Source organism: Chlamydotis macqueenii, chromosome 5, assembly GCF_036417535.1.
Source record: "Chlamydotis macqueenii isolate bChlMac1 chromosome 5, bChlMac1.mat, whole genome shotgun sequence".
NCBI classification, from domain to species: Eukaryota; Metazoa; Chordata; class Aves; order Otidiformes; family Otididae; genus Chlamydotis; species Chlamydotis macqueenii.
This window is the reverse complement of record NC_141560.1, coordinates 19,515,167-19,537,181: the sequence shown is the minus strand read 5'-3', so window position 1 is coordinate 19,537,181 and position 22,015 is coordinate 19,515,167. Positions and strand designations below refer to the sequence as shown.

At 41.8% G+C, this 22,015-nt stretch overlaps 1 protein-coding gene across 13 annotated transcripts in view; it reads right to left on the bottom strand.

The window, feature by feature from the left end:
* Positions 1-22,015, bottom strand: part of FOXN3 (forkhead box N3) — a 212,508-nt gene that overhangs the window by 61,199 nt on the left and 129,294 nt on the right. For all 13 annotated transcript variants that reach the window (XM_086750096.1, XM_086750091.1, XM_086750103.1 and 10 more), the window contains one exon: positions 14,984-15,048. In XM_086750096.1, the coding sequence (XP_086606222.1) occupies positions 14,984-15,048 (65 nt within the window). The remainder of the gene's footprint in view (positions 1-14,983; positions 15,049-22,015) is intronic.

Below are 22,015 nucleotides of genomic sequence, written 5' to 3'. Positions count from 1 at the left end.
GTCGCTCGTTTTGTATATTCTACTACTATTATTATTATTATATCTTCCTTTGCTGTCCTAGTAAACTCTCCTTACCTCAACCCACGGCTTTTCCTTTCCTTCCCGCTCTCCTCTCCACCCCACTGGGGAGGAGCATGCAAGCGGCTGCCTGATTAGTTGCCAGCTGCGATCAAACCACAACATCATCTCATACAGAACTGGCACGCAGCATACAAAAGCATGGCACAACCGGCAGTCCAGATTTTCTTACATGGACGAATAACTAACCTAAATGACAAGTCATGAAGGTGGTAGACCCAAAACCGTCAAACCCCAGATCCAACTCCACCCGCCAGAAGGTGAAGCACTTAAAAGCCAGGAAATGCTACATTTTGGTGGATTTGCAGAAGCCCCCCAAATCTCAGTTTCCACAGTTAATGCACTGAATAAAGCAGAAGACTAATGGAAAGAAAAAAAAAAAAAAAGATCAAGCAATTACATAATAAGAGGAACTGTATCCTAAAGTACACATAACAGGAGAGCTGAATTAAAATTGCACGGAAAGAAAATAAGCTTTTTTTTTTAACCCAAGCTATACTCTACTTGTAGTAGATAAATCATTACCACTAGCTAATTAACGCAACTGACAGTCAGCCCTGTCAGTAGTATATATTATGGCAAAACAGCAGCCTGATGGGTTCAGGAAGTGTAGAAGAAATACGACTTGTGAAACCACCATCACAAAGCAGCGTAGCAAAAGCTGGGATGAATCTTTGTGCTGGTATAACAAGAACAGCATGTCAAGATCTTCCCAAACTTCAGCACTTCTCCTGAATTCATGAGAATTAGTTAAATTGTGAGTCATTTAGGAAATGGAAATGTAGTACTCAATGTAAAACTGTTCCTTGCCAGCGCAGAGAATTCAAGCAGAGGAAAATGTACACCCAAATTCTCAAACAGGTGAGTTGGATGCAATGGGGCATTTCTAAAGACAACTTTAATACTTACCATCATTTACCCCAATTAGCCCTCATCACCTAGTTTTTCTTCACAGGTTTGAACGCTGCTTTTCAAATGGCCTCTTTTCAAAACGGCAGCTGCTCACACAGGGACTGAACTGAGAGATTGTTTTCTTTTATGGAGGCCACCTCACTATGCCCTTTGCAGGGAATTCCTGGCACCGGTCAACTGAGAATCACCACCTTCCCCATGGAGGGCTGACCGCAGCTCCCTGTCGTTCAGCCCTTACCGGTGAGTCTCCTGGCCAAAGGCAACTGCTGCTTTCCAACCAGCGAGGACAACAGGACACCCTCGCTTATAATTTTGCATGCAGTCTGCATACCTGGAGCTACTAGCACACAGGCTTTTTTTTGCTTCTGAATGACCAAATGTCATGCCTGCAGGGAAGACCTTCTACAGCCTTCAGCTTGTTGGCTTCCTAGGTAAATTCAACAGTGTTTTTCTTTCTGATTTGTGGTTAATAAACACTGAAGAAACACCTAAATGAAGAATGCAGGAAAGCAGACGTGTTAAGAAGACAGTGCCTCAAATGTGTTGGGTGCTGCACTCGAACACAACAGGCAGTCCCAGAGAGCGGTGCGGGTGGCTGTTTTAACCAGCACACACACAACCAGCGGAGGCTCACGGTGCTAATTATGGTTGCCGCACAGTAATTCACGCAATTCATCTTCTTTGGTAAGAATATTCCAAATCTCATCAAATTATCTGTGAAGTAATATATATAAAATAACCTGAAATGTGTGCCAAGCGTGGCAGGGGGGGTTACACATTTACAGACACAGTTGCTCACATGAGTTAAGAGTTCAAAATGAAACCACAACCGGTCCTTTTCAAACCAGAGTTTTCCAAGGCGGCAGACAGGCAGCTCCTCTCCTCTCTCAGGACCCTTGGCCAGCTGCCGCAACGCTTGGGTGTGCCCCAAATTGCAGGTTACGGGCTGTTCCAAGAAGCAGTTTTAAGATTCTTTGCATATTGTCTCGGGTCTATAAAGCTGTCCCTCCTCCTGTCAGGCTTACAGAGCACACTCCCCTAGGATATTATCTGGAAAAGAATTTCAGCTTATAAAACAGGTTTACCAGCTGAATAAAACATCTAGAGGAACTGTGTACTTTAGGATCTGTTTTCATGTAACAGACCTGTTATAAGGTACGTTTTTTCCTTGTTATTATTTTAAGCTAATCTTCAGTGAAAAAGGATATTATTCTGCTCAAAGTACTGCCACAACATCTCTATTTGTTCAGATAAACTCAAAAAACCCAAAAGATGCCTTTAGTTCGACTGGTACTTCACTATTGTCATCTATCTAAACAGCTGCTCAGTGGTCTTGTGTGCTAGCAGATCTCTTTCTGGACCTTTACATTTCATTTTCCTCCTCTTGCAAAATAAATATTTAAGATTTTTTTTTTTTGTGGCAGTTAATCACAGAGAAAGTAAAATATCAGTTTAAAAACTCAGCAATGTTTGTTTTATAATCTTTACTCACTGTCCTCCCAAGAGTAGAAACTAAGGGCTACCTGGAAGAGTTTAATGTGTGTCAGTCTTCAAGAAAACATCTACATGTAGACAGAGGGGGCATCTCGGAAGATAGCCGTCAAATCATGAAATGTTTACAAAATAAATCATGATGCCACTGACCTATATACACTTGCAAGTCTGGCAAGAGAGTAACTGCTGATCCTAGCAACAAAATTTCAGAAGGATTCATTTCAGAAATCTTCCAGTAAATTTGGATCCTGTTCTTCAGAGGTAATTGGAGCTCTGCTAGCCCCATCGTGACTGAACAGAAACGCCAGGGAGTCATGACCTTGCAGCGCTGCGAGCTCGCTGGGTTCTGTCCCCATCCAGTTCTGCCCTGCCTCATTTCTGCCTCCAAGCATTAAGCTTGGTATAGAGATGGTATAGAGAAATTAAGGGTTTGCAGGGTATTAAGTATCAATTGCAGCAGACTGTACCAAGCTGCTTCTCTTACCGTTCTGTAAGAAACTGTGCTCTGAGTACTTGTGTCGCACACGGGTTGCCTCGTCAGTGATTAATACCGTCCAAAGAACAAGTGTGAGTGCTGCACTCGGCACCAGTCGTGTCAAACCCTTATTCAGACACCAGTTCACCTTTCAGGCACCAGCTTCATTTGCACAGGAAGGGTAGAAACAGCTGTATTTGTGCAAAATACTGTAACCCATCTAAAGAAGCAGCTAAGTTCGAAAAGCAAAACCAAATAGAACACCTCAGAGACTGACTACAACCCAAAATAAATAAATAAATAAAATTATCTAATTTCTTAATCTATCATGCACCTTGGCCAGTGTTTCCTCTTTTATGCCTTTAAGCCACTAACTCACTTCTACGACGTTTGAAAATGTAGACCTAGTTATTCTTGTGGTTTATCAGTGTGACCAAAGCAAGCTGTGATATTATTAAAAATAAAACCAAGTCACTATAGCAAAATTTGCAAGAGACAGATCCAGAAGTAAACCTTGACCTCTCCAGACATCATGCAGTAAATAAAGTGTCTTCTACCTAAGACACAGTCATAGAAACCTATCTTTGTTCAGTAACAGAGTAAGTTGTTATTGACATAATGACACCCATGGGAACCGGGGAGGGGGGGGTGGGGGGGGAGGTGTGTGTCAACACAGACTCGTGATGGTCTTAAGATTAAACTACTTTTTTTTTTAAAAAAAAAGGTCCAAAGGACCTAAAGAGAGGACTGACAGAAACACAAAATACTAGAGAGAAGAGAATGTTTATAGAGGAAAAAAAATGGGGAAAAAGGTAGAGAAAGGACAATAGGAAAGCACATGGAAAGGACAATATTTGCACAAAAAAAGGTAAAACTTCGTATTTTGCTGTATTGATATCTCAAGCCTAGCATTTGGATGACTCAGAAAACATTTCCAAACAGAATGGAAATACCCAGGTTTCCCAGAAAAACATTAGAACATATTTCCTCCATGGATGGGTTTCAGAGTTTACAAGACTGGAGCAGATGCACCAAATCTCCAGCACAAAAAGGGGTATTTTTCTATATAACTGTGTATTTCTTTGTACATGTTCAATATATTAGATAACCACACATTTATATTTAAATGCACTTATTTAAATACACACACTGGCACAGACATATTAGTACACACACAGCTCATCAGGTGCTCTGGCCTTAGCTACTTTATTTTTTCTTCTCCAAGAGAAACAACTTACTGTTCTTGTTTCTCAGGAAGAAACAACTTACTTAATATACTAGTAACAGAAACTGACTGCTGAAACTCAACATGTAGTTCACAAAGTAGCATATCCTATTTTATTATAAAGAGAAATAACATATGTATTCACAAACAAGAAATAAATTCTGTTTAAAAGCTGCAAAGCAAGGACGTACTGTAAAAATACGAAAATGAAAGACACAGGAAGTGTTATTATTTTCATTCAAACTGTGAATATATGTAGAAATCAGGACTGGAGTTTCCCTTCGCTGTGTGAACAACTTTAATTTCAATTTCACCTTATCCTTCTCACGCACCGGAGCGCAGTATGATGAGCTAGGCATAGAAATAAATATTGTCAGAGAGAAACAGAATTTATTACCTTTACTGTATGCAATTGCAAGCACTGCGAGACTCTGACCTATAAAGAGAAAGGAAACTAAGAGAAATAACATGTACAAGGAAGCCAAGGATCCTACGGTAGTATTGCCAAATCGACAGAGGTTGCCCTAAAATAATTTAAAGAAAAGTAACGTTTCTTTGCTATTTTGTGGTTGGTATTAAATGCATTAAAGAGAGGATAAACTCTTTCACCAGCCTAAAAGTCTTAAAGATCCTTCCCAAAGATTACCTTTGTAAGAAAATGAGTTTATCCCATTCTGCTGATTAGAGAGGACTTTCTCGGTTCATCTTCCAGGATCCCGGATGCAACTTATCTTTCCTTTACGAAGAAGGAGGGATGAGAGGAAGAAGTGCTGTATACAGTAAATACACGTTCCCAATCTACTGCCTTGACAGGTGTACTTCAACTAGCTCGAAACCAGAAACTTAAAGCACTACTTACCCCAAAAGCAGCCCTAGCTTTCGTTTGAGGGTTTCTGAACACACTGTGCTTCTACTGATAAAGAAAAAAAAATCCTGCCTCCTTCCCTCTTGAAGACCCAGTTCAGTTTTGAGTCCGTTATAAATTGCAGGAAAATCAAGTGATGCATTCATAGTTCTAAGAATGAACTTGGCCATCCCAGAGCTACGCGTGCTCTCAAGTGTACAACTGAAGAAATGGTAAGATTTATTCCAATATTTGAAACCAACAGATTTTTTTTCACGTTTAGCTTAAATAACACACAGCAGTGAAAGGTGCAAGTCACTGACCAGCCTTCCAGTCTGAGATAGCCTCTACTTTTCACAACTGTTCAAATAAAATTAAGTTCTCTTAGTGATAGGTCATGTCCATTAATTTGACATTTCTTCTAGGTATTTAAGAAATGCCTTTTATATAACCAAGAACTTACCAATCTTTTAACCAGCAGCACAGAGATCTGCTCTGACCAGCAGGGAGAAATTCTTAGCATGTTAGGAAAAATTATTGCCAATGTTAACCATGAACAACATCAACACAGACAGCACAAAAAACCCACAAGATATGAACATCGCTTGGACTCGATCACCATCACTGTTTCCCCTATAATTTTATTCTCTTTACTAGTTATGAAGCTTTGGCTTCCCCAGGGATCCAGAAACACAATTGCCCAGCACACAAGCAGGTCTTAGCAAGAGAACATCTTAAAAATTCCCAGAGCTTCTGTGTCAATTCTCTCAATATAGGTCTGTCTCAAGAAACCCAACATGTAGTCAAGGAACAGCCCAACTTGACAACAGCTTTCTCTTGCTCATAGCAATCTGCACATAACCAAAACCACTCATAGCAACACAACTGCAATATTATTCTTATTTTAGTAATCTCCATGTAAAGCACAGGCTTACACCTCTCTCGTAGCTGTGCTCTCAAACAGACTCTAGAATTATGAAAGCCAAGATTACTTCTAATATCAGCCACCTTCACATTTTAGGAATGCCAAACATTCACAGGCTCTCAGCATGGAGCATATGCTCCAGCTCATCAGCCCAGAGATTTTGATGGCAATAATCACAATAATTTCACAGTTACGGAAAATAAATCTTTATATACTCTAACATTTTCCAAGTTACCATACAAATTTTAATGCTAGTTTCTAACTGTGACTTGTTCAGAGAACTGCTGTTGTAAAATGGGATCTAACTGGTGGCATGCTGCATCCCTGTCACAGGCCACTGAAATCTCCTGCTCTAAGCCCTAGCCTAGCCAGAAGTGGCCTGGCCCCAGATTCCACGTACAGGGAAGGTTTGACACTGACTGCTGCCAGACTTATCTCTGTATCTGCAGTGATCACGTCCAGGACTTCCCAGCTGCACGACAGCCCCGTAGGAGATGCTCTCACCGTGCCACCAGGCATCCAGAAACCCTGGGCACACGCAAACTCCCACGCTCTGAGCAGATTATAACTCCTGGTGCGGAAAAGAAAACATTGGAGGAATCCTGGATGCGTGGCAGTCCTGGTAAAGGAGAAAGCCACTGAACTTGCTGTTTCTCTTGCTGTATCTAGTCTACACCTTCCTTCACCCAGCTGAAACCCAAGGGCAGCACAGTCAGCTTTCCATTTGTAAGTCCCCTATGTGTTTCTGGCGGGGGGAAAGGGACATAATCTCTGGACAAAAGCACCTGTGCCAAAGCCTACAGAAGGGCCAGTCACAGAAAATACTCTTCCTAAAAAAGGTGAGATTAGCCACTGGCAATTTAAAGGAAGTAGATTCCAGTGTTCAAATCACGAAGTCACAGCCATATCAGCTGCAGCACCAACCTGAAAAGAAGCTAAGAACATATCTGAAGCCATTTAGCAGCATCCTTGGAGCAACGCTACCTGCAGACTACCTCAGCACGCTGAACTCTCTCTGGGCAAGGACCATCCAACTCCTCACCTCCTCCACGCTTTGGACAGCCTCCCCGTTCTTTCCCACACTACCACTAGTTCCTGAGGCAGCCAGGCCAGCACTGCGGGGACTTGCAGCGGCAGCAGCAGTTATTTCTCTTTAGTGTATATTGCAAAGTGCTGTTTTACTGCCATGGCTCACAGCAGTTGACACTGAAGGTAAAACACGCAGGTACGCACAGAACCATCCTCTCATCTGCCCAAGGTTAGCACGGCAGTAGGACCTGCCTTGCAGCACTCACTCACACTCTCCAGTTCTCAAAGAAAGTAAACAAAGCCAGTAAACTTCATCTTGAGTCACTCAGAAGTAATGATTTCAAAAGTCACGACACAGGACTGTTACAAAATAAGCAAAGTTATCTGTAAAGATAGCAAAGACACCTATGCAGATTTAAAACATAAGTCACTGAGTTTAAACACAGTAGGAATTTAACTTATCTTTCTGTACTCTGCCATGTGATCTACCATTAGCAAGACCTGTCTGCCGCAGTTCGTTTTTCTTCTTTCTCAACTTCAGAGGCCAAAGGTAGCTCAGATGTTTTGGTCATGGGTAATATAAACAGCCAGTGGTCATGTTTCCTTACTAATGGCTCTAACATCAACAGGCCCACACTTCAGACACTTAATAAATAACAGCTTTTGCCATTGTCCTACACAGTCAACTAGAAAAATCGTAATAAAAAGACTATATACACACTGCACAGCTAATGCATAGCACCCTATATACAAATGTCCTACACGGAGCTAAAAATGTCACACCAAAGCGACCATTTCTGTATGAATCCCTGCAAAATGCTCTCTCTCACCAGGATTTTTTTCCTATTGAATACATGGTGTTAAGGCCATTTTAAAATCCTCTCACAAACACAAGCCCTTATCAGCACCCTCAGGACCACAGCAGCCCGCCTAGGGTTCTACCCACTTTCCCAAACAAAGGAGAGCTCTGCTGTTCAAATTACTCCCTTAGGGACACGCTACATGACTCCTCTGACTTAATTTTACTTCTTCAATAATACCACTGCAAACATACTGAATGCTAATAATAAATAAATTATGCAAATATTCGGTCTCTACGGAAGCATCACGTGAATCATCTTCCTGAAAAGAAACTCCTGAAGAGATTGTCAGGTACTCTCCATGTGGGAAAAAAAAGAAAAAAAAAAAAAGGCTGGAAAAAAAAGCTGATTTAAATAATAATGCCATGTGAGTGAAAAGTGATCTATTGTAACACGGAGAGACAGTAGCTTTGCTGTTAATTCAACAGGTTGACCAAAGCCAAGTCGCCAGCAAACGCGGAGCATGACTGTCACCACAGTTTCAAAGAGGGTGGAATGGGAGCTTGGAGAAGCAAAATTTGAAGAGAGAACATGGGTAAAGTCAAAAGGTTTGGTGCTCTTCTGATGAAGGTAACTAAACTGGAACTAAACTGGAGACTGAAAACTCCGGATCTCCACACAAAACAGTCATTTATGGAATTAAAACAGTCAATTTCCAAGTGTATCTCTCAAAGTAAGGAGCTTAATTGAAACTTCAATGGGAAAAAAAAATCCCCAAAACCTAAACCACACTTCCCTGCAAAAGCTAACAAATAGCACTGTTAGGTTCCCCCTGCTTAAGGTTTTCCCAGTAGTGGAGCACTGGAACATGATACAGAGCTAATACTTTGTAGACTGACAGCTCTGGGCAGTGAGAAGCACTCTTATTATCCTCATTTCATAGAGCAGAAAACCAAGGAATTATAACCCCAAAGCAAAAAAAAAGTATTTCGATTCTCAGGGACCATGAGGCGCCCAAACACACATTAGCAAACTACTGTTTAGTTGGATTTGTGTCTGTCCCAGGGTAGTGTTACAGATCACAGCACCTAAGTACCAGTCCTAAGGCTGGACTGTCTTGCATCCCGTTTAGCCTTTCTTCTTACGGTTTTCTTTACATTTAACTATTATGCAATATTAATTATCTGTAATATATATGCTACCTTGCCATGTTGGTTTTTGTTTGCACTTCTAGGTAACAGAAGAAAATAAGAGCATTTCCCTCCAAGTTCGTTTTTCTTTTGAGGTGTAAGACATGCAATCCTGAAAGTTAAAAGCATGTGAGCCTTACTGAATCTTCCAGTCTTTCAGCTCTCCCCTGCTCCTCCTCTCCTCACCCCCGTCAGCTCCAGCAGGTACAGGTACCTTGAGTTCCAGGATGGGCTGCACCTCTCGGCCATGCGCCCAGGACTTGCACCTGCCCTGCTCGTGCAGTGGGAAGAGCAGAAGAACGGAATTTCCACCAGAAGAAAGGAGTCCACCGTGTCCATGCAGGCTCTCCGTATTATTAGGGAGAAAATGTGTGTGCTGCATACATGCAGGCACCTTCTATTTGTGAATTTGTTGTCAATGTCCATCTTGAAGGTCACGAGAACAACTCCTCCCAAATCTCTCCAGAGAAAATACTGAGTAGCTGGTATGGGCAGTACTTGTCTTCCAAAGAAACTAGTCTCTACTGTTTTTGTATCTTCATCCATAAAAATGGATGGACATTTTAATTTATAAGAGGGGATGATTCTAATTTAGTCTTCACAAGGGAAACCGGCAATAGTTGCCCCTTTCTGCCTCCTCCCTGCTGGCTTATTTCCACCTCAGCAAGTGCTTCTACTGATAGCTTACACTTGGAAATGTGAAGTCCCAAATCTGTGTTCTCATTTCTTACAATTACTCAAAGGACAATGGACTAAATGAACTGTTTGGTCATTTCAAGGATTCTCACGCTTATTAGAGAAGAAAAATAGCTCTATACAAATGTGTACATGTGTTCATAAACGAGCTGGCTCCCCACCTTTTTCTGTACGAGTTCTCAGATCCAGTCTGTCCATATTTTGTACAAAATAAACTTTCAGAATCAGGGATGACATTTCCTTTCTCTCCCAAATAAATTACCATTCTAATTCAAGAACAGAGTGTTCCAAGTGCTTTGACAATTTCCTTGAAGTCTCATGTTATGGACAGATATCAGATCTTAGTACACTAAAACATGAAAGTCACCATCTTGGATTTATGGCATCAAAGGCTGATATCTTGTCTGCAGCAGCAGTGCCCAGAGTTTACATTTCTACTCTGCAACAAACTCTGGAGTCACTGTCTCACACCGGTTTTGGTGATAACCTGACCCTGTGAAGACAGCGTCTTCCAACTTTTTCCTGACACAGCTCCTCTGGCAGTGCCAGCTACAACCGTGGCAACTGGACCAAGGCAGATGACACACGGGCTGCTGGAAGCATCAGTCAGAGATGAAAGTGTCTCATACAATGCTTCCCCAGAGGAGAAGAGGCCAAGCCATCCCCCATGTAAGCATCCTGTCGCTTGCTGCTCTGGAGCAGGAGGGTGCCTGTTCCCTGTGGCCAATGGTACAGAGAGAACAAAGCAGCTTCTAAGGTCTGGGGAAGACAATCCCTCTTTTCTCAGGCTCCCTCAGCCAAGAGGGATTGGAGGCCACATGCTTTCCCCTCTTGTGTTCTGCGAATGGGAAGGGGTTTTGTCAATCTTTTTTTTTTCCATCTTAATTAAAAGAGAATTGCAGCTTCAAAGGAAAGCCATGCAGTCTGAATCCAGTTCACTGACTGCTGCAATCCTGCTCACAGGTGCGAGTCCGGGTCTCCAGGATTTCTGGAGGAAGAGCTCATACCTTTGACTTAACATCCACAGCCAGCAGGTTTAAAGAGTACTGATCTTCAGAAGAGGAAGTGGAGAATCTTGCTCACACAACAAAGCAGACAGCACAGCAAGGATCACAGCTGTACCTCCAGTTGGTCAGGAACTGCTGGAAGCAGCAATCCAAGGTAGACCATCTAGTCACAGTGATGAAGGTTGTCTTTGTTTTCAGCTTCAACAGCAACAGGGATTGGATGACCCAGGTTCACTTTCCTTCCATGGATGAAGAATCACTAACTGTGCTACCATGAGGGTCTGCTTCTGCCAAGCTTTGTCTAGGAACTCAGGATGCTTACCCAAGAATGGCATTAAGCCTGGCAGATGTGTACTTCCCAGGGGAGTACACAGGTGGAGGCACTGCTTTCTGTCAGCTGCTGCCCAGTCACGGGGCTCTTGCATTTTCTGGGGCAACTCTTGCAGCTCTTGCACTCTGGTTTCAACCCCCACTGCAGCAGCAACAGCAACCGCAGATCACCATTTTCACTGTATGGCACTCACTCACAGGCACCTTGTGGTACACAAGTACTTCTATGCATGCTTCCTGGCAACTCAGGACAGAACAAATTCAATATAAGAAGACATAGGAATAAATTGCATTTAGTTTATTAAAGTGTGAGGGCAAATAAGGCAAAAAGAGAGTGGTAAGTTCAGTATTTTTTTCCCTCAGAATGAAAGTTGTATCTTAAAGAAACAAAACCAAACCCCTCCACGGTCCAGTTACATCTTACAAGTGGCACTCAGCAGCTGGAATTTACATGACTGCTGCTAAATGTTAATTTGAATATGTATTTTTAATTTACTCACGGAGAATGTTAGATATACTGAGAGCAAAATAGTATTATTACTACCACTGATCCAGGAGCAACTGCATTCTCAAGACTAAAACATGAGCTTATACCTAAGACCAGAGCAGAGGCAACAAAACTGACCTTATTCGAACATGATGCATCAGTTTCAAGGTCTTGAAGTTAACGTGATTATGTCCCCACATATCTCACCTAGCACAAGCTCCTGAAAAGTTTAGAATATGTCTAAATCTTTTCCACGATAAAGACTTTTTTCTGCCATACATTTTATTAAACAAAAATGGATGTTTCGACAACTGGGAACAGAAAAAACAGTGGAAACAAAGGCTCTCCATATAGTAGGTGTTAAAAAATGAAGCTGTCATATGAAATGAAAACACAGTATGTAAAATAACAAGTTACAAAAACTGACAGAAAAAATAAGGCAGTAAGAGCAAAAACCTGTTTCATCTGGGAATCCTGAAAGCTAGAACACAGCAATTTCCACAGACATACAAGTAAGTTTAGACAGAAGGTAACAGCCTGGTAAGGTTGAAGGTCCTACCTATATTATGTACTGCACGGGACTTCATGTGAAGACCAAAGAGCACAAGGATATAAGGAGCAATCCTCATCTACTAGAAGGAGCTCAACATTTCAAAAAGCACCTGAGCAAGTAACTTACTCAACACAAAAAGTAAATTTATTGCTTGTTTGTTTTGATTAGAGAGTTAATGCCAGGAACAACAGTACCATGATCCTCAAAAAAAGAATGGGAAGTAATCATCTTACATCTAATAAAATTATAGGCAAAAAGAAAACGGCACATATATATTTTGTCCAAAATTCTTCAACAAAGTCAGCCAGAAAGGAATAGAGAAATGAATCCTGCTCATGCCAAGGACATTACGGACACAGCACAGCTACAATTAATTTTCTCTTCCCTTTCTCTTCCCTTGTTACTCCGAGGTACACAAACAACAGGTTTCTCAACCACCCTCTCTGGAGAAATACGTTAAATGCTTTACAATGGTTAAGATTACTTTGCCAAATAGTTCAGGTATCAAATGAATGGAAACTAAGAGTGTCTACAAGTCCTTGGCTAAAAAAAAATACTACTTACCTTGTGGAATCTTTTTCTCTTAATTCCCCAGACCAGAATTAACAACTCAGAAGAAATTAGGTGTGACGAGTGCACGTGAACACCACATTCACTAAAATTTCAGAATTATTCTGTATTATTTTCTATAACACTCTCTGAACATTTTTTCAAATGTAGCAAAACATTTATCAAGTAAAAATAATTTCAAATCCTTTTGTTACCTAAACTTTTGCCAATCAAAAGGCAATACTGTAACTGGAATCCGATAATTGAGTAAATGTTTCATTTTCCTGTTTGCATTAAGCTGGACACAAGCACTGAAAAAAGACTTGAGATGGTCACGTAAGGTAGGACTCCACAAACCTCTCCACCTCCTCATCTCCTACCTCCGTGTACCCACTACCATCCCTCTACACAAGTCTTCTGGAAAAAGACAGAAGCAGCAAAGAGATGCATGTGCTATTTGCATGCAACCTGCTGAAGCCTGTACGTGAAAGAGCTTATTGCACGGAAAAATGAAAGACAGAAAGACACAGAGAAAGAAAAAAAGAAAGGTTTGGTTGAGTTATTTTCTTATTTTAAAATTAAAACCAGGAAGTGTTAAAAGATTACTTTAATGAGGTTTTTCTTCACACTCTCTCCTCCTTCCAACCTCAGTTGCATCATGAATATTAGAGTTCAAATTGGCTGGGTTTTCTACTTGAAATGGCAACGCAGAATGCCAACTCAGTTAAAGGTCTGTTAGACTTTGTTAGTTGCTTGAAAAGCCCGTCATCTCTCTCTTTTTCTCTATTTCTTTAATATGCTGAAATGTTTTGGGCTTTTAGGGTTTTTTTTCCCAATCTGAAAGGCAGAGGACCGCAGAAGAGAAGAGAGTGGAGAACAGCAGGCTCTTCTTTATTGGAGAAGGCTTTAAGCAACAACTGAGACAGGAAGGACTACGAAATAGTTGTTCTTAATTCCTGGATATCTTGCATCATATGAAGAAATAAAACATTTGTGCCATACAGACTTGACAGAGTAGTTTACATTTTACGAACTCAAATTACAAATACTGTGTATGTGCAGGTACACATTTAATATTGGAATTGTTGAACAACTGAAAACAAATCAAGCATAGCCATTCACAATAGTTTCTTTTTTTTTCCTTACAAAAAAAAAAATCTAGTTCTTTCCATTAGGAAGGACTGCAAAGGCAGTAGATCTATCCTATCAAGACAAAGCCAAAAGCTGCCAAACTCTACAGTTTATACCATCTCCTAGTGTTAAGAAATAATCTGAACATCTTAATGTATTTAAAATTTGTTTGAACAAATTTCAGCATAGATATTACATAACAGAATGATGCAAATTCTTAGATATGTGCAAGGAATCAGTTGAAAAATATTCTTGGGTAAACTACAGATGCTGGATTACTTTGGTGTGTGGAAGGTGAGCAGTACTGCCTGCCAATTATTTGCTTATGAACCTAGTTGTGAGTAAGGCTCCATCCGAGGTGATTTGGGTAAATGTTCCGAAGAACATTATACGGCATTTTCTTCCAGAAAGAAGGCCAGAAAACTCTAGGCACCATGAGAATGAACGCAAAACTGAGACACTTCATGGACAAAGACTTGCAAAGACCACAAAATAATCCTAAATGGTGGAAGCTGCTTTTGCACCAAAGACAAATGCATGGAGTCTAGGGAAACAGCCTTCTGCATTCCCAAGACACTTCCGTTAAGAGCGATGGTAGCTCTATGTACTCAATGGCAGAAATACAAACACACTTAGCAGTGAACAATGATTTTTAAAAGTGCCGTAAGATAGACTGAAAATCTTCACCTATCAAAACAGCAGTCATATAGCTTCTGTTTATATTGTCCATCCAATGGAAATAAGCTTTTTAACATTCCTCTATGAATACAAGCACCCTTAAACACGGCACATTTCTCAAGACAAACACTCTGCCACTGTTTTCCCCACTACAGCACTGCTACCCACCTCCGGGTACATTTTGCTATCAGCACAATTAGGGAGTAAAAGCAAGCATCTCTCTTAAGGAACAACCGGGCTTCATCCACAGAGCTAAAAGCAGTGTTCCTAGAACATTTCCTTCTGGGCATTCTTTATCCACACAAAGGAACAAAAAAAACCCCACCCTTTGCCATATTTTACAGTAAGCAGATTAATAATCTGAGGAAAGAAAAAAAGCAGCAACTTTCATAGACTACACTCACTGTATGCAGTAAATCGTCATTTTCAAGGCACCAGATGCGAATGAAGGAGACAGGTTAAAGGAAACAAAAAACATTTGGTTACTTCTTGCCCAGGGAATATTACAAAAGCTGTGCAATTTGCAAGAGGTATTTGTTAAGTAGAACAGTTATTCCAAGATGTAGTATCCATCACCTACCTTGTAGAAGGGCTCCATTTCTCTTGAAAAAGGTGCTTCCTGGCCAAATGGGTGGACCTGATGTGCTAAAGGTAATAAGAAATAAATGTAAAGAAAATCTCATTTACATTAAACAATTTTAAGTAACTATGTGAGTGAATTCTGTTTGTATTTAAAGCTAATGTAACATCATGGCATTTTTGCCTTCAAGTAATGGGCCTAAAATTTCACGTTAAAAATAGGTTAATTTGATTCAAGATTCATGTTCTCTTCACAGCGAAAAACCTCCTCAGCAAAGCACATACCCACACTTTCTTAGAGCAAGAGAAAAAATAATAAATTGAACTTCTATTGGACTAAATAATTAAATAACTAAATAATTAGATAACTGAATAATAATAATAATAAAAAACAAATCGATGTCAAAATTACTTACGGAATTCTCAGTACATCAAAATATATGCCTTTCACCAAAGCCATCTGCTAAAAACCCTAATGCTTTATGGCTTTCACTCAACCATAACAACGCACTACCCCAGCTAATGCATCAACTTGGAAAAGCCTTGGCCAGACACCAGGCAGTTTCTGTGCTTCCACCAGCGCACTTCGCCCACCAAATCCCCTCACATGCAAAGGTCACCTCACCGCATCAGCAAAGACACAGCTCAGTGAGCCGCCCGCGAGCAGCAGCGTTAACGAAGCCTGGCCTCTGCCGTGCTTTGTGACCACGGCTGCTCCCACGAGACACCTGGCAGGGTGGTGGCCATGGTGGGCCCTTGAGGCGCCTGGCACGTGTGAGTGCCTATCTAAACCAAAGTCCTCCCCTGAACTTGGGACACCACTGGGTTGCTCTTTCGCACTGCCTCCTGCTCACACAGGGGCTGCCCAAAGGTAACAGCCTCCAAGAGGCCTCTCCTTTGACACATGCAGCTGAAGGTCCAGAATGGATTCAAATATGGGAACGGAAAGAGGAGGAAGCACCGGTACAATCCTCTAAACCTTGTCTCCTTTTTTGCCTAGGAGCTCTGGGCAACAGAACTATGGAGTACCCACTCCAACACCTGTAGTTCCGGCAAGTCAGAGAAGAGGGGAAGCCGTGAGGAAGCGCCTAATGGCCGCCCGTGCCCCTGCTCTCCGGCAAAGGCACCAGAGCACCCCTGCACCTACCCACCACACCAGAACAGCTCCCCTTCCTGTGGCAGCTGCCCACAGCCAGGCCTGTCGGCAGAAGGACCAAACTCCCTGGACATGAAAGGCAACCTTCCTCTTTTCTTAATGGCGCAGATGATTGCTGGCCAGGTGCACCCCTCCTTCCAGTCCGGCACAGCTCGCCCTCCCCAGGAAAGTCCACAGGCAGAGCTGCCCACAGCTGCTCTTGGGGAGTCCTTGACGGAGAGGCACTATCTGCAGGAGTTCACTGATCACATCCTATGGCTCAGGACCAGCAAGTATTTCAAAAGCACGGTACCTAGGGGAAATAACTAAAGACAGGAAAGATTTGTTGCAGCGTTGTCAAGGCAGGTAGAAGAGATAAGATTGCCAGGGGGTCATTCCTGTAGTCATGAAACAGTCCTCTACAGCCTGAAGACAGTCACAGGTATTTTAACACATTAAGCTTTTATTGAAATTAGTATCATGAAACAAGGCTATCAATATATAAATAATTGCCCTACATCCAAATTTGAGCACAAATTAAAAGCAAGGGATTAAATATCCTTCAGTAAGACCACCATCAGGCACTGTGCCTCTTTAAGGTAATCCATCTTCCTCTTCGGATGCACAATGCGAATCAAGGCCCACATGCCATTTCTGTCCAAAGTTACTTCTGTCTTCTCTCAAGTTGACTACCACTACACAAAATGCAATGAAATGGAAAACAGATGTTGTGTATTACATTGACAGCATTAGTAAAGTTCTGATAAAATGCCGTCTAGAAAAAACACATAGCTTTCACAATTATTCTGTAAAGACTCTTGTGCTAACGTATAAAAACTTCACTGTGTTAAAATACAGACTGTGAAAGGATCCACAGCAATTACATGAGTAATAAAAGCCTTCGATACTCGTGAACAAAAAGGGGAGTTGAAAGAGAGAGACGTCAAAACGACCAAAAAGAAGTTAAGTGGGTCTACACTCATAAGTGCTGGAGTGCACTGGGGCATGCACCCGTCTGAATACACACGCTCACTTCATAGGGCTTAATGTACCCAATTGTTTGCGTTCCTTATAGTAAGCGCCAGCTCTTCAAGTGTTAGCTCCTCAACTCGCATGAAGGTCAAGAGCTGTTGAGGGCCTTCCTACTCCTGTAGGACAGGCTCACAGCTTTATAGTGCATCAGAGTCCAGGGTAATCTCTGGGACTGGACCCTGCCAGCTACAAGTAGCAAGTCATAGTGTAGTCTTCATACTGTATGAATTTGCCACAGAAATCAGAAATCACAGTATGGCAACTATACACCTCTCCAAAGCCCAAGAGAAAAAAAAAAAAAAAGATGAAATTCTGAAATGAAGCCATAGAAAAAATTTACTCCTGGGCTGCTGTATGCCTGTACGTGGGTGGAAGAGGGTTAAAGAAAGGAGTGAAAAGCGTATATATTTGAATAGACAAAATGTCTCCACTAGAGAAACAAAGCCATAGTGATTTATCTCTATTTTCCAACTTGAAAAAAGGCCCAAGGCTCTCATAAAAAACTCCATCTGATTCAGCACAAACCCACATGAACTAAGAAAATTAACTGTGCCTTCCCAGGGAAGGAAGCTAAAGAATTCAGCCATGTAAATAACGTACCGCAGCGACCGGTCAAGCCTTTCAAACAACAAACTTCTGTGTTTGCAGGGCTTTGCTGAAGTTTAGCTATGCCTGATCTGTGTTGGATAAATTCTTCTGTTCCCAAACTCTTGCACGTGAAGTCGCACATGGTATTAATTATTAAAATGTATTTCAAGTTGAGAAATTACAGAGTTAAACTATCTCTCACTTTAAAGTGCTCAAAAGCTGCTTCCTCTCTGCTCCAGATTAAGAAACCATTTGAAGAAGTTAATTCTTCTAAAGACCATCTATAATAAAAAAACATCTGGCCCATCGCAGTCATTTTTTCAAACAAATTGTTTCTTCCATTTACTCTATAAGCTACTGGAGAAGAGTGGCTGGTTCTCCTAACAGCGTATTCTGTATTTAGGCAAAATAAAAATGCAAAATCCAGTTTTAGACTTTTCTTTTGTAATCAATACATGTTATACGATTAATATTTATGCAATTAGCATTACTAATGGCAGTTTTTCCCCAAACTTAGCAACCAAACACACTGACTAAAGTAATATTTAATTTCTAATAAATCCCCACACAGCTACTGAAAGAAAAGTAGTAACTAGTTTTAACTCTTATATCAGTGTGAAGAAACTTGCGGCCAAAGACATTTTTGTTATATACAGATTTGGACTGACTTAACTCCCAGCAGCAGGGCACTCAGGGGAGAGACTGACTTGGATCAATCATAGAGAGCTGAGATTTCAAAAGTGCATCTTGAAAGAACATGAATTAGTACAGTTTATGGATAACTGACATGTGAAACACCTGCCAAGGACTGCTGGCTTGATCCGCAGAAAATACCATCGTTTCAAGCATACCCTCAGCCAAAGGGATACCCCAGCTGCAACAGTATTTGTAGCAGATGCATAAAACAGGATCCGGGGGTGTAAGTTCACCGTCACTGCGGCATCCGCGCACCACCACAGGGAGTAAATGAAGTATTCACAGGTTTGCTGAAAAGCAGTAGCTGAGAGAACCAACGACTAACAGCGTTTAACCCGTGAGCATCTGCTCGTGTGAAACGAGATACCTGGAACTAGGAGCCACCCTTGACCAAATCCAGCCTTTCCCAGATTTGCTATCGATTTTTCATGACAAGTGGGACTCCATTTCTGCACAAGGCAAGCAATGAACTATTTCTCCTCTGATGACACAACCAGTAGGAGACTTCATCGTGCTGCATGGCCCCGGGCATGGAAAGCCGCCTGACCAAAGGCTAGCAGGGACTTTTCTGAGGGAAGGCTTTTCCATAGGAAAACGTTGCTCTGCTGAAATCTAAAACATTCCATGAGAATGTGTTGATTTGGACACCACTTGTGCTGGAAACCAGGCCGATGTGAATGCTGGCTGGCCAGTCAGCAAGGGTTTGTGGCAGCCGGCCAGCCCAACCAGGAGCTTCCAGGGCATACAGAAGCAATAACGTGTGTGAGCCCCCCCAATTAATTATTTCTACCAAAATGTGTGCCATGCATTTATAAAAATCTTTAAAAGGTGCATAGGCTTCAAGAGACTTACAAACGGAAATAGAAATCCTTTGTCTTCTGGAATTCACATTAGAGCAAGGAGACTGCAGTTCGTAAAGTCAAGTGCTAAAAAAAAAGCCAGGGTATGAATTCTCTCTCACAGTTGCAGTATTTCACAACTATGCCAAAAACTCTCACAGGCCTCTTTGTCAGAGAGGCCTGATTAATAGATTTAAAAAACCCAAACAACTAAAAATTCAAACCAAATTCAATTGTGTGGGACTACATGCCACAATTAATGGATGATGAAAACACAGAAGAAAAGCAATAAATACAGTCCAATGACTGTGTTACCAAATATGTCCTGATGGTGATGGTAAGCAGGACACAGAAAGGGGGGGAAACAAACAAACAAGTCAACAACACCCTTGAATGTACACTTGAAAGGCTGCTGAAGCTGAGAGCTACTAGTCAGAAGAAGGAAGGCTCAGGCAGGGAAGACACTCCACACACACCTTGGCCCACCATGGCCAAGGGGCAGTGGGCTCAGCTGCTGGGGCACTGCTGGTGCCAAAGCCCAGCCTGGGTCTCAGAAAAGCCTGGAGCTCAGGGTAACCAGCTCAGGAAGGGGTGGAAAGACGAACGGTGTCAGCTGTAAGCTAATAAGGTGTTGCACACGATATAGCCAACACAGAGCCTGCAGTAAGCAAACAGCTGCTAGGCCACAACCAGGCTGCAGCGACACAGAGGATCCCCCCTCTCACTCTGACCAGTGGCAAAATGGATGGGCACAAGCAAAGATGATGGACTGGTGTGCCTCTACATCCAGCTCAGCCCACGGATTTTGAAAAAAGGTGTGGCAGGAAGAAACACAACTCTTCCCCTCCTGACAAGGACAGCAAGTCCCCAGTAATGCAGAACAAGTGGATGGGAGAGCACCCAATTCACTGCAATCGCCGCCCTTTGCCTCAGGGTTGACTGCAGTTATCAGGACAGTAATAGAATGGAAAATTCCCGGGAGCAGAAGCTGCAGCTGCCAGATGAAGGGAATGAAGGCATCGCTGTACCCACACTGTAAGTACTCCATCACCAACCATCCACAGTGCAAAATACTTCACTGCAAGGCTCACCGACACCTCCCACAAACAGTGAACTGAAGGAACTGTCAAGGACACCAAACCTAGAAACAACAAACCATTTTGTCAAAGAGTAACCAACAGAGCATCTTGCACGTATAGAAACCCATCTCCAAAAGTTTCAGAAAAGCAACTAAACCACAATTATTCTTACATTCTAGTTGCCGAGACAACACTAGCTGTAGGTGCCTTTATCTGGCTGTAGCCCATGAAACCCTGCGTCAAATGGCAGCAGGGACAGATGCTCTTGAGAGGTACATTCAGCTCCCAATGCAAGCTGGACTTGGACTGCAACCATAACGTCTATACATGGATGTCCAGTTAAGCTGGAAGATCATAGCTTTTACCATTTCTTAAGAAGTAAATTTAGGTTGGGGTGTTAACTGAGAAAAAAGCTTAAGTAGTATACTTTTGTGGGAATACAGCATCCTTTGGTGCTGGAAGATGAATAATACTTCCTTACGGCAGTTGCTCTGTGTAAGGCATGAGAAATATTCATGACTACAGCAACGAGCAGCCTTCTTGGCTCCCACACTGTCCAAACGTGGTTTGCAGAGTGGCTGTCGGACGGCGTGGGAGGAGGTCACCTGGTCCAAACCACACTGCCACAAGCTTGCAGAGTGAACAAGGGACAGAAGGCATCTCATTCTGGCTGATGACTCCTCTAGCACTTGTCAGCTCTTCACTGCTTGCACCAGAGAGCTCAGATCCTTCTACTGCCATATCAGCTGTTTTCTACACTCAACTTCAATGCCATTACCGGACAGGGGCTAACAAGGCTACTGCACTGCAAAGAGGGGTTAATGCTCTATCCTGGGCACACAACCGCAGCTGTATTAAAGAATTTATTACTCTCATCATAAATGTTGAGCAATACAGAGGCATTTAGATACCGTAGCACCTCTAACATGCATTTTGTTAACAAGGAAAAAAAAATTTATAACCCCTGTCAGCAGCTTGCTGGCAGTTAATATCACAATTAGCGATCACCTAGCAACAGGCAAGCAGGCTTCCTCTCCAATCAAAGGGAAAAAACCTCTACTAACCCGGGCTAATGACAATACGTAAAAAAAAAAAATAACTGGAAGGTACGTGTTAAGGTATTTCCTGATTTTAATGAAAATTGATTACTTCAGAGATTTTAAATATATAAACCCATTACTCCATCTTCTCGACTTTTCCATAACTGACAAAACATTATTCTTAAAGAGATTTATGAATTCACAACACCAATTTTTAATTTATGAAGGCTGATCTAATATTCTGGTAATGCTTCTCTTTCCTCTGCAATTCCCTCTTTTATTGTCTCTCGGTATCTCTCACTTACTGCGACATGCGAGATCGAAACTTTAAGCTCCTAGATGGAGTCTTTCTTGGTTTCTCTAGGGTGTCTAACACATTTTCGAGTGAATAATAAAATTTTGATCTCTTGCGCACTCTAAATGAGTTTTCTATATGACACGACTGCCAGAGGGATTACATCTGAATTTTTATTAAAGACAAAAGAAAAGTTGCTTGGGAAAGCTATTCACGAATGAAATGCCTGAAAATAAAATTTAATGTTACTTTTTGAAGGATGAAGTGGAAAGTTGGCCAATCTTAACGTTCTCCAAATAGCCAAAGCCATTCTCCTTCCTCTGTCTCCA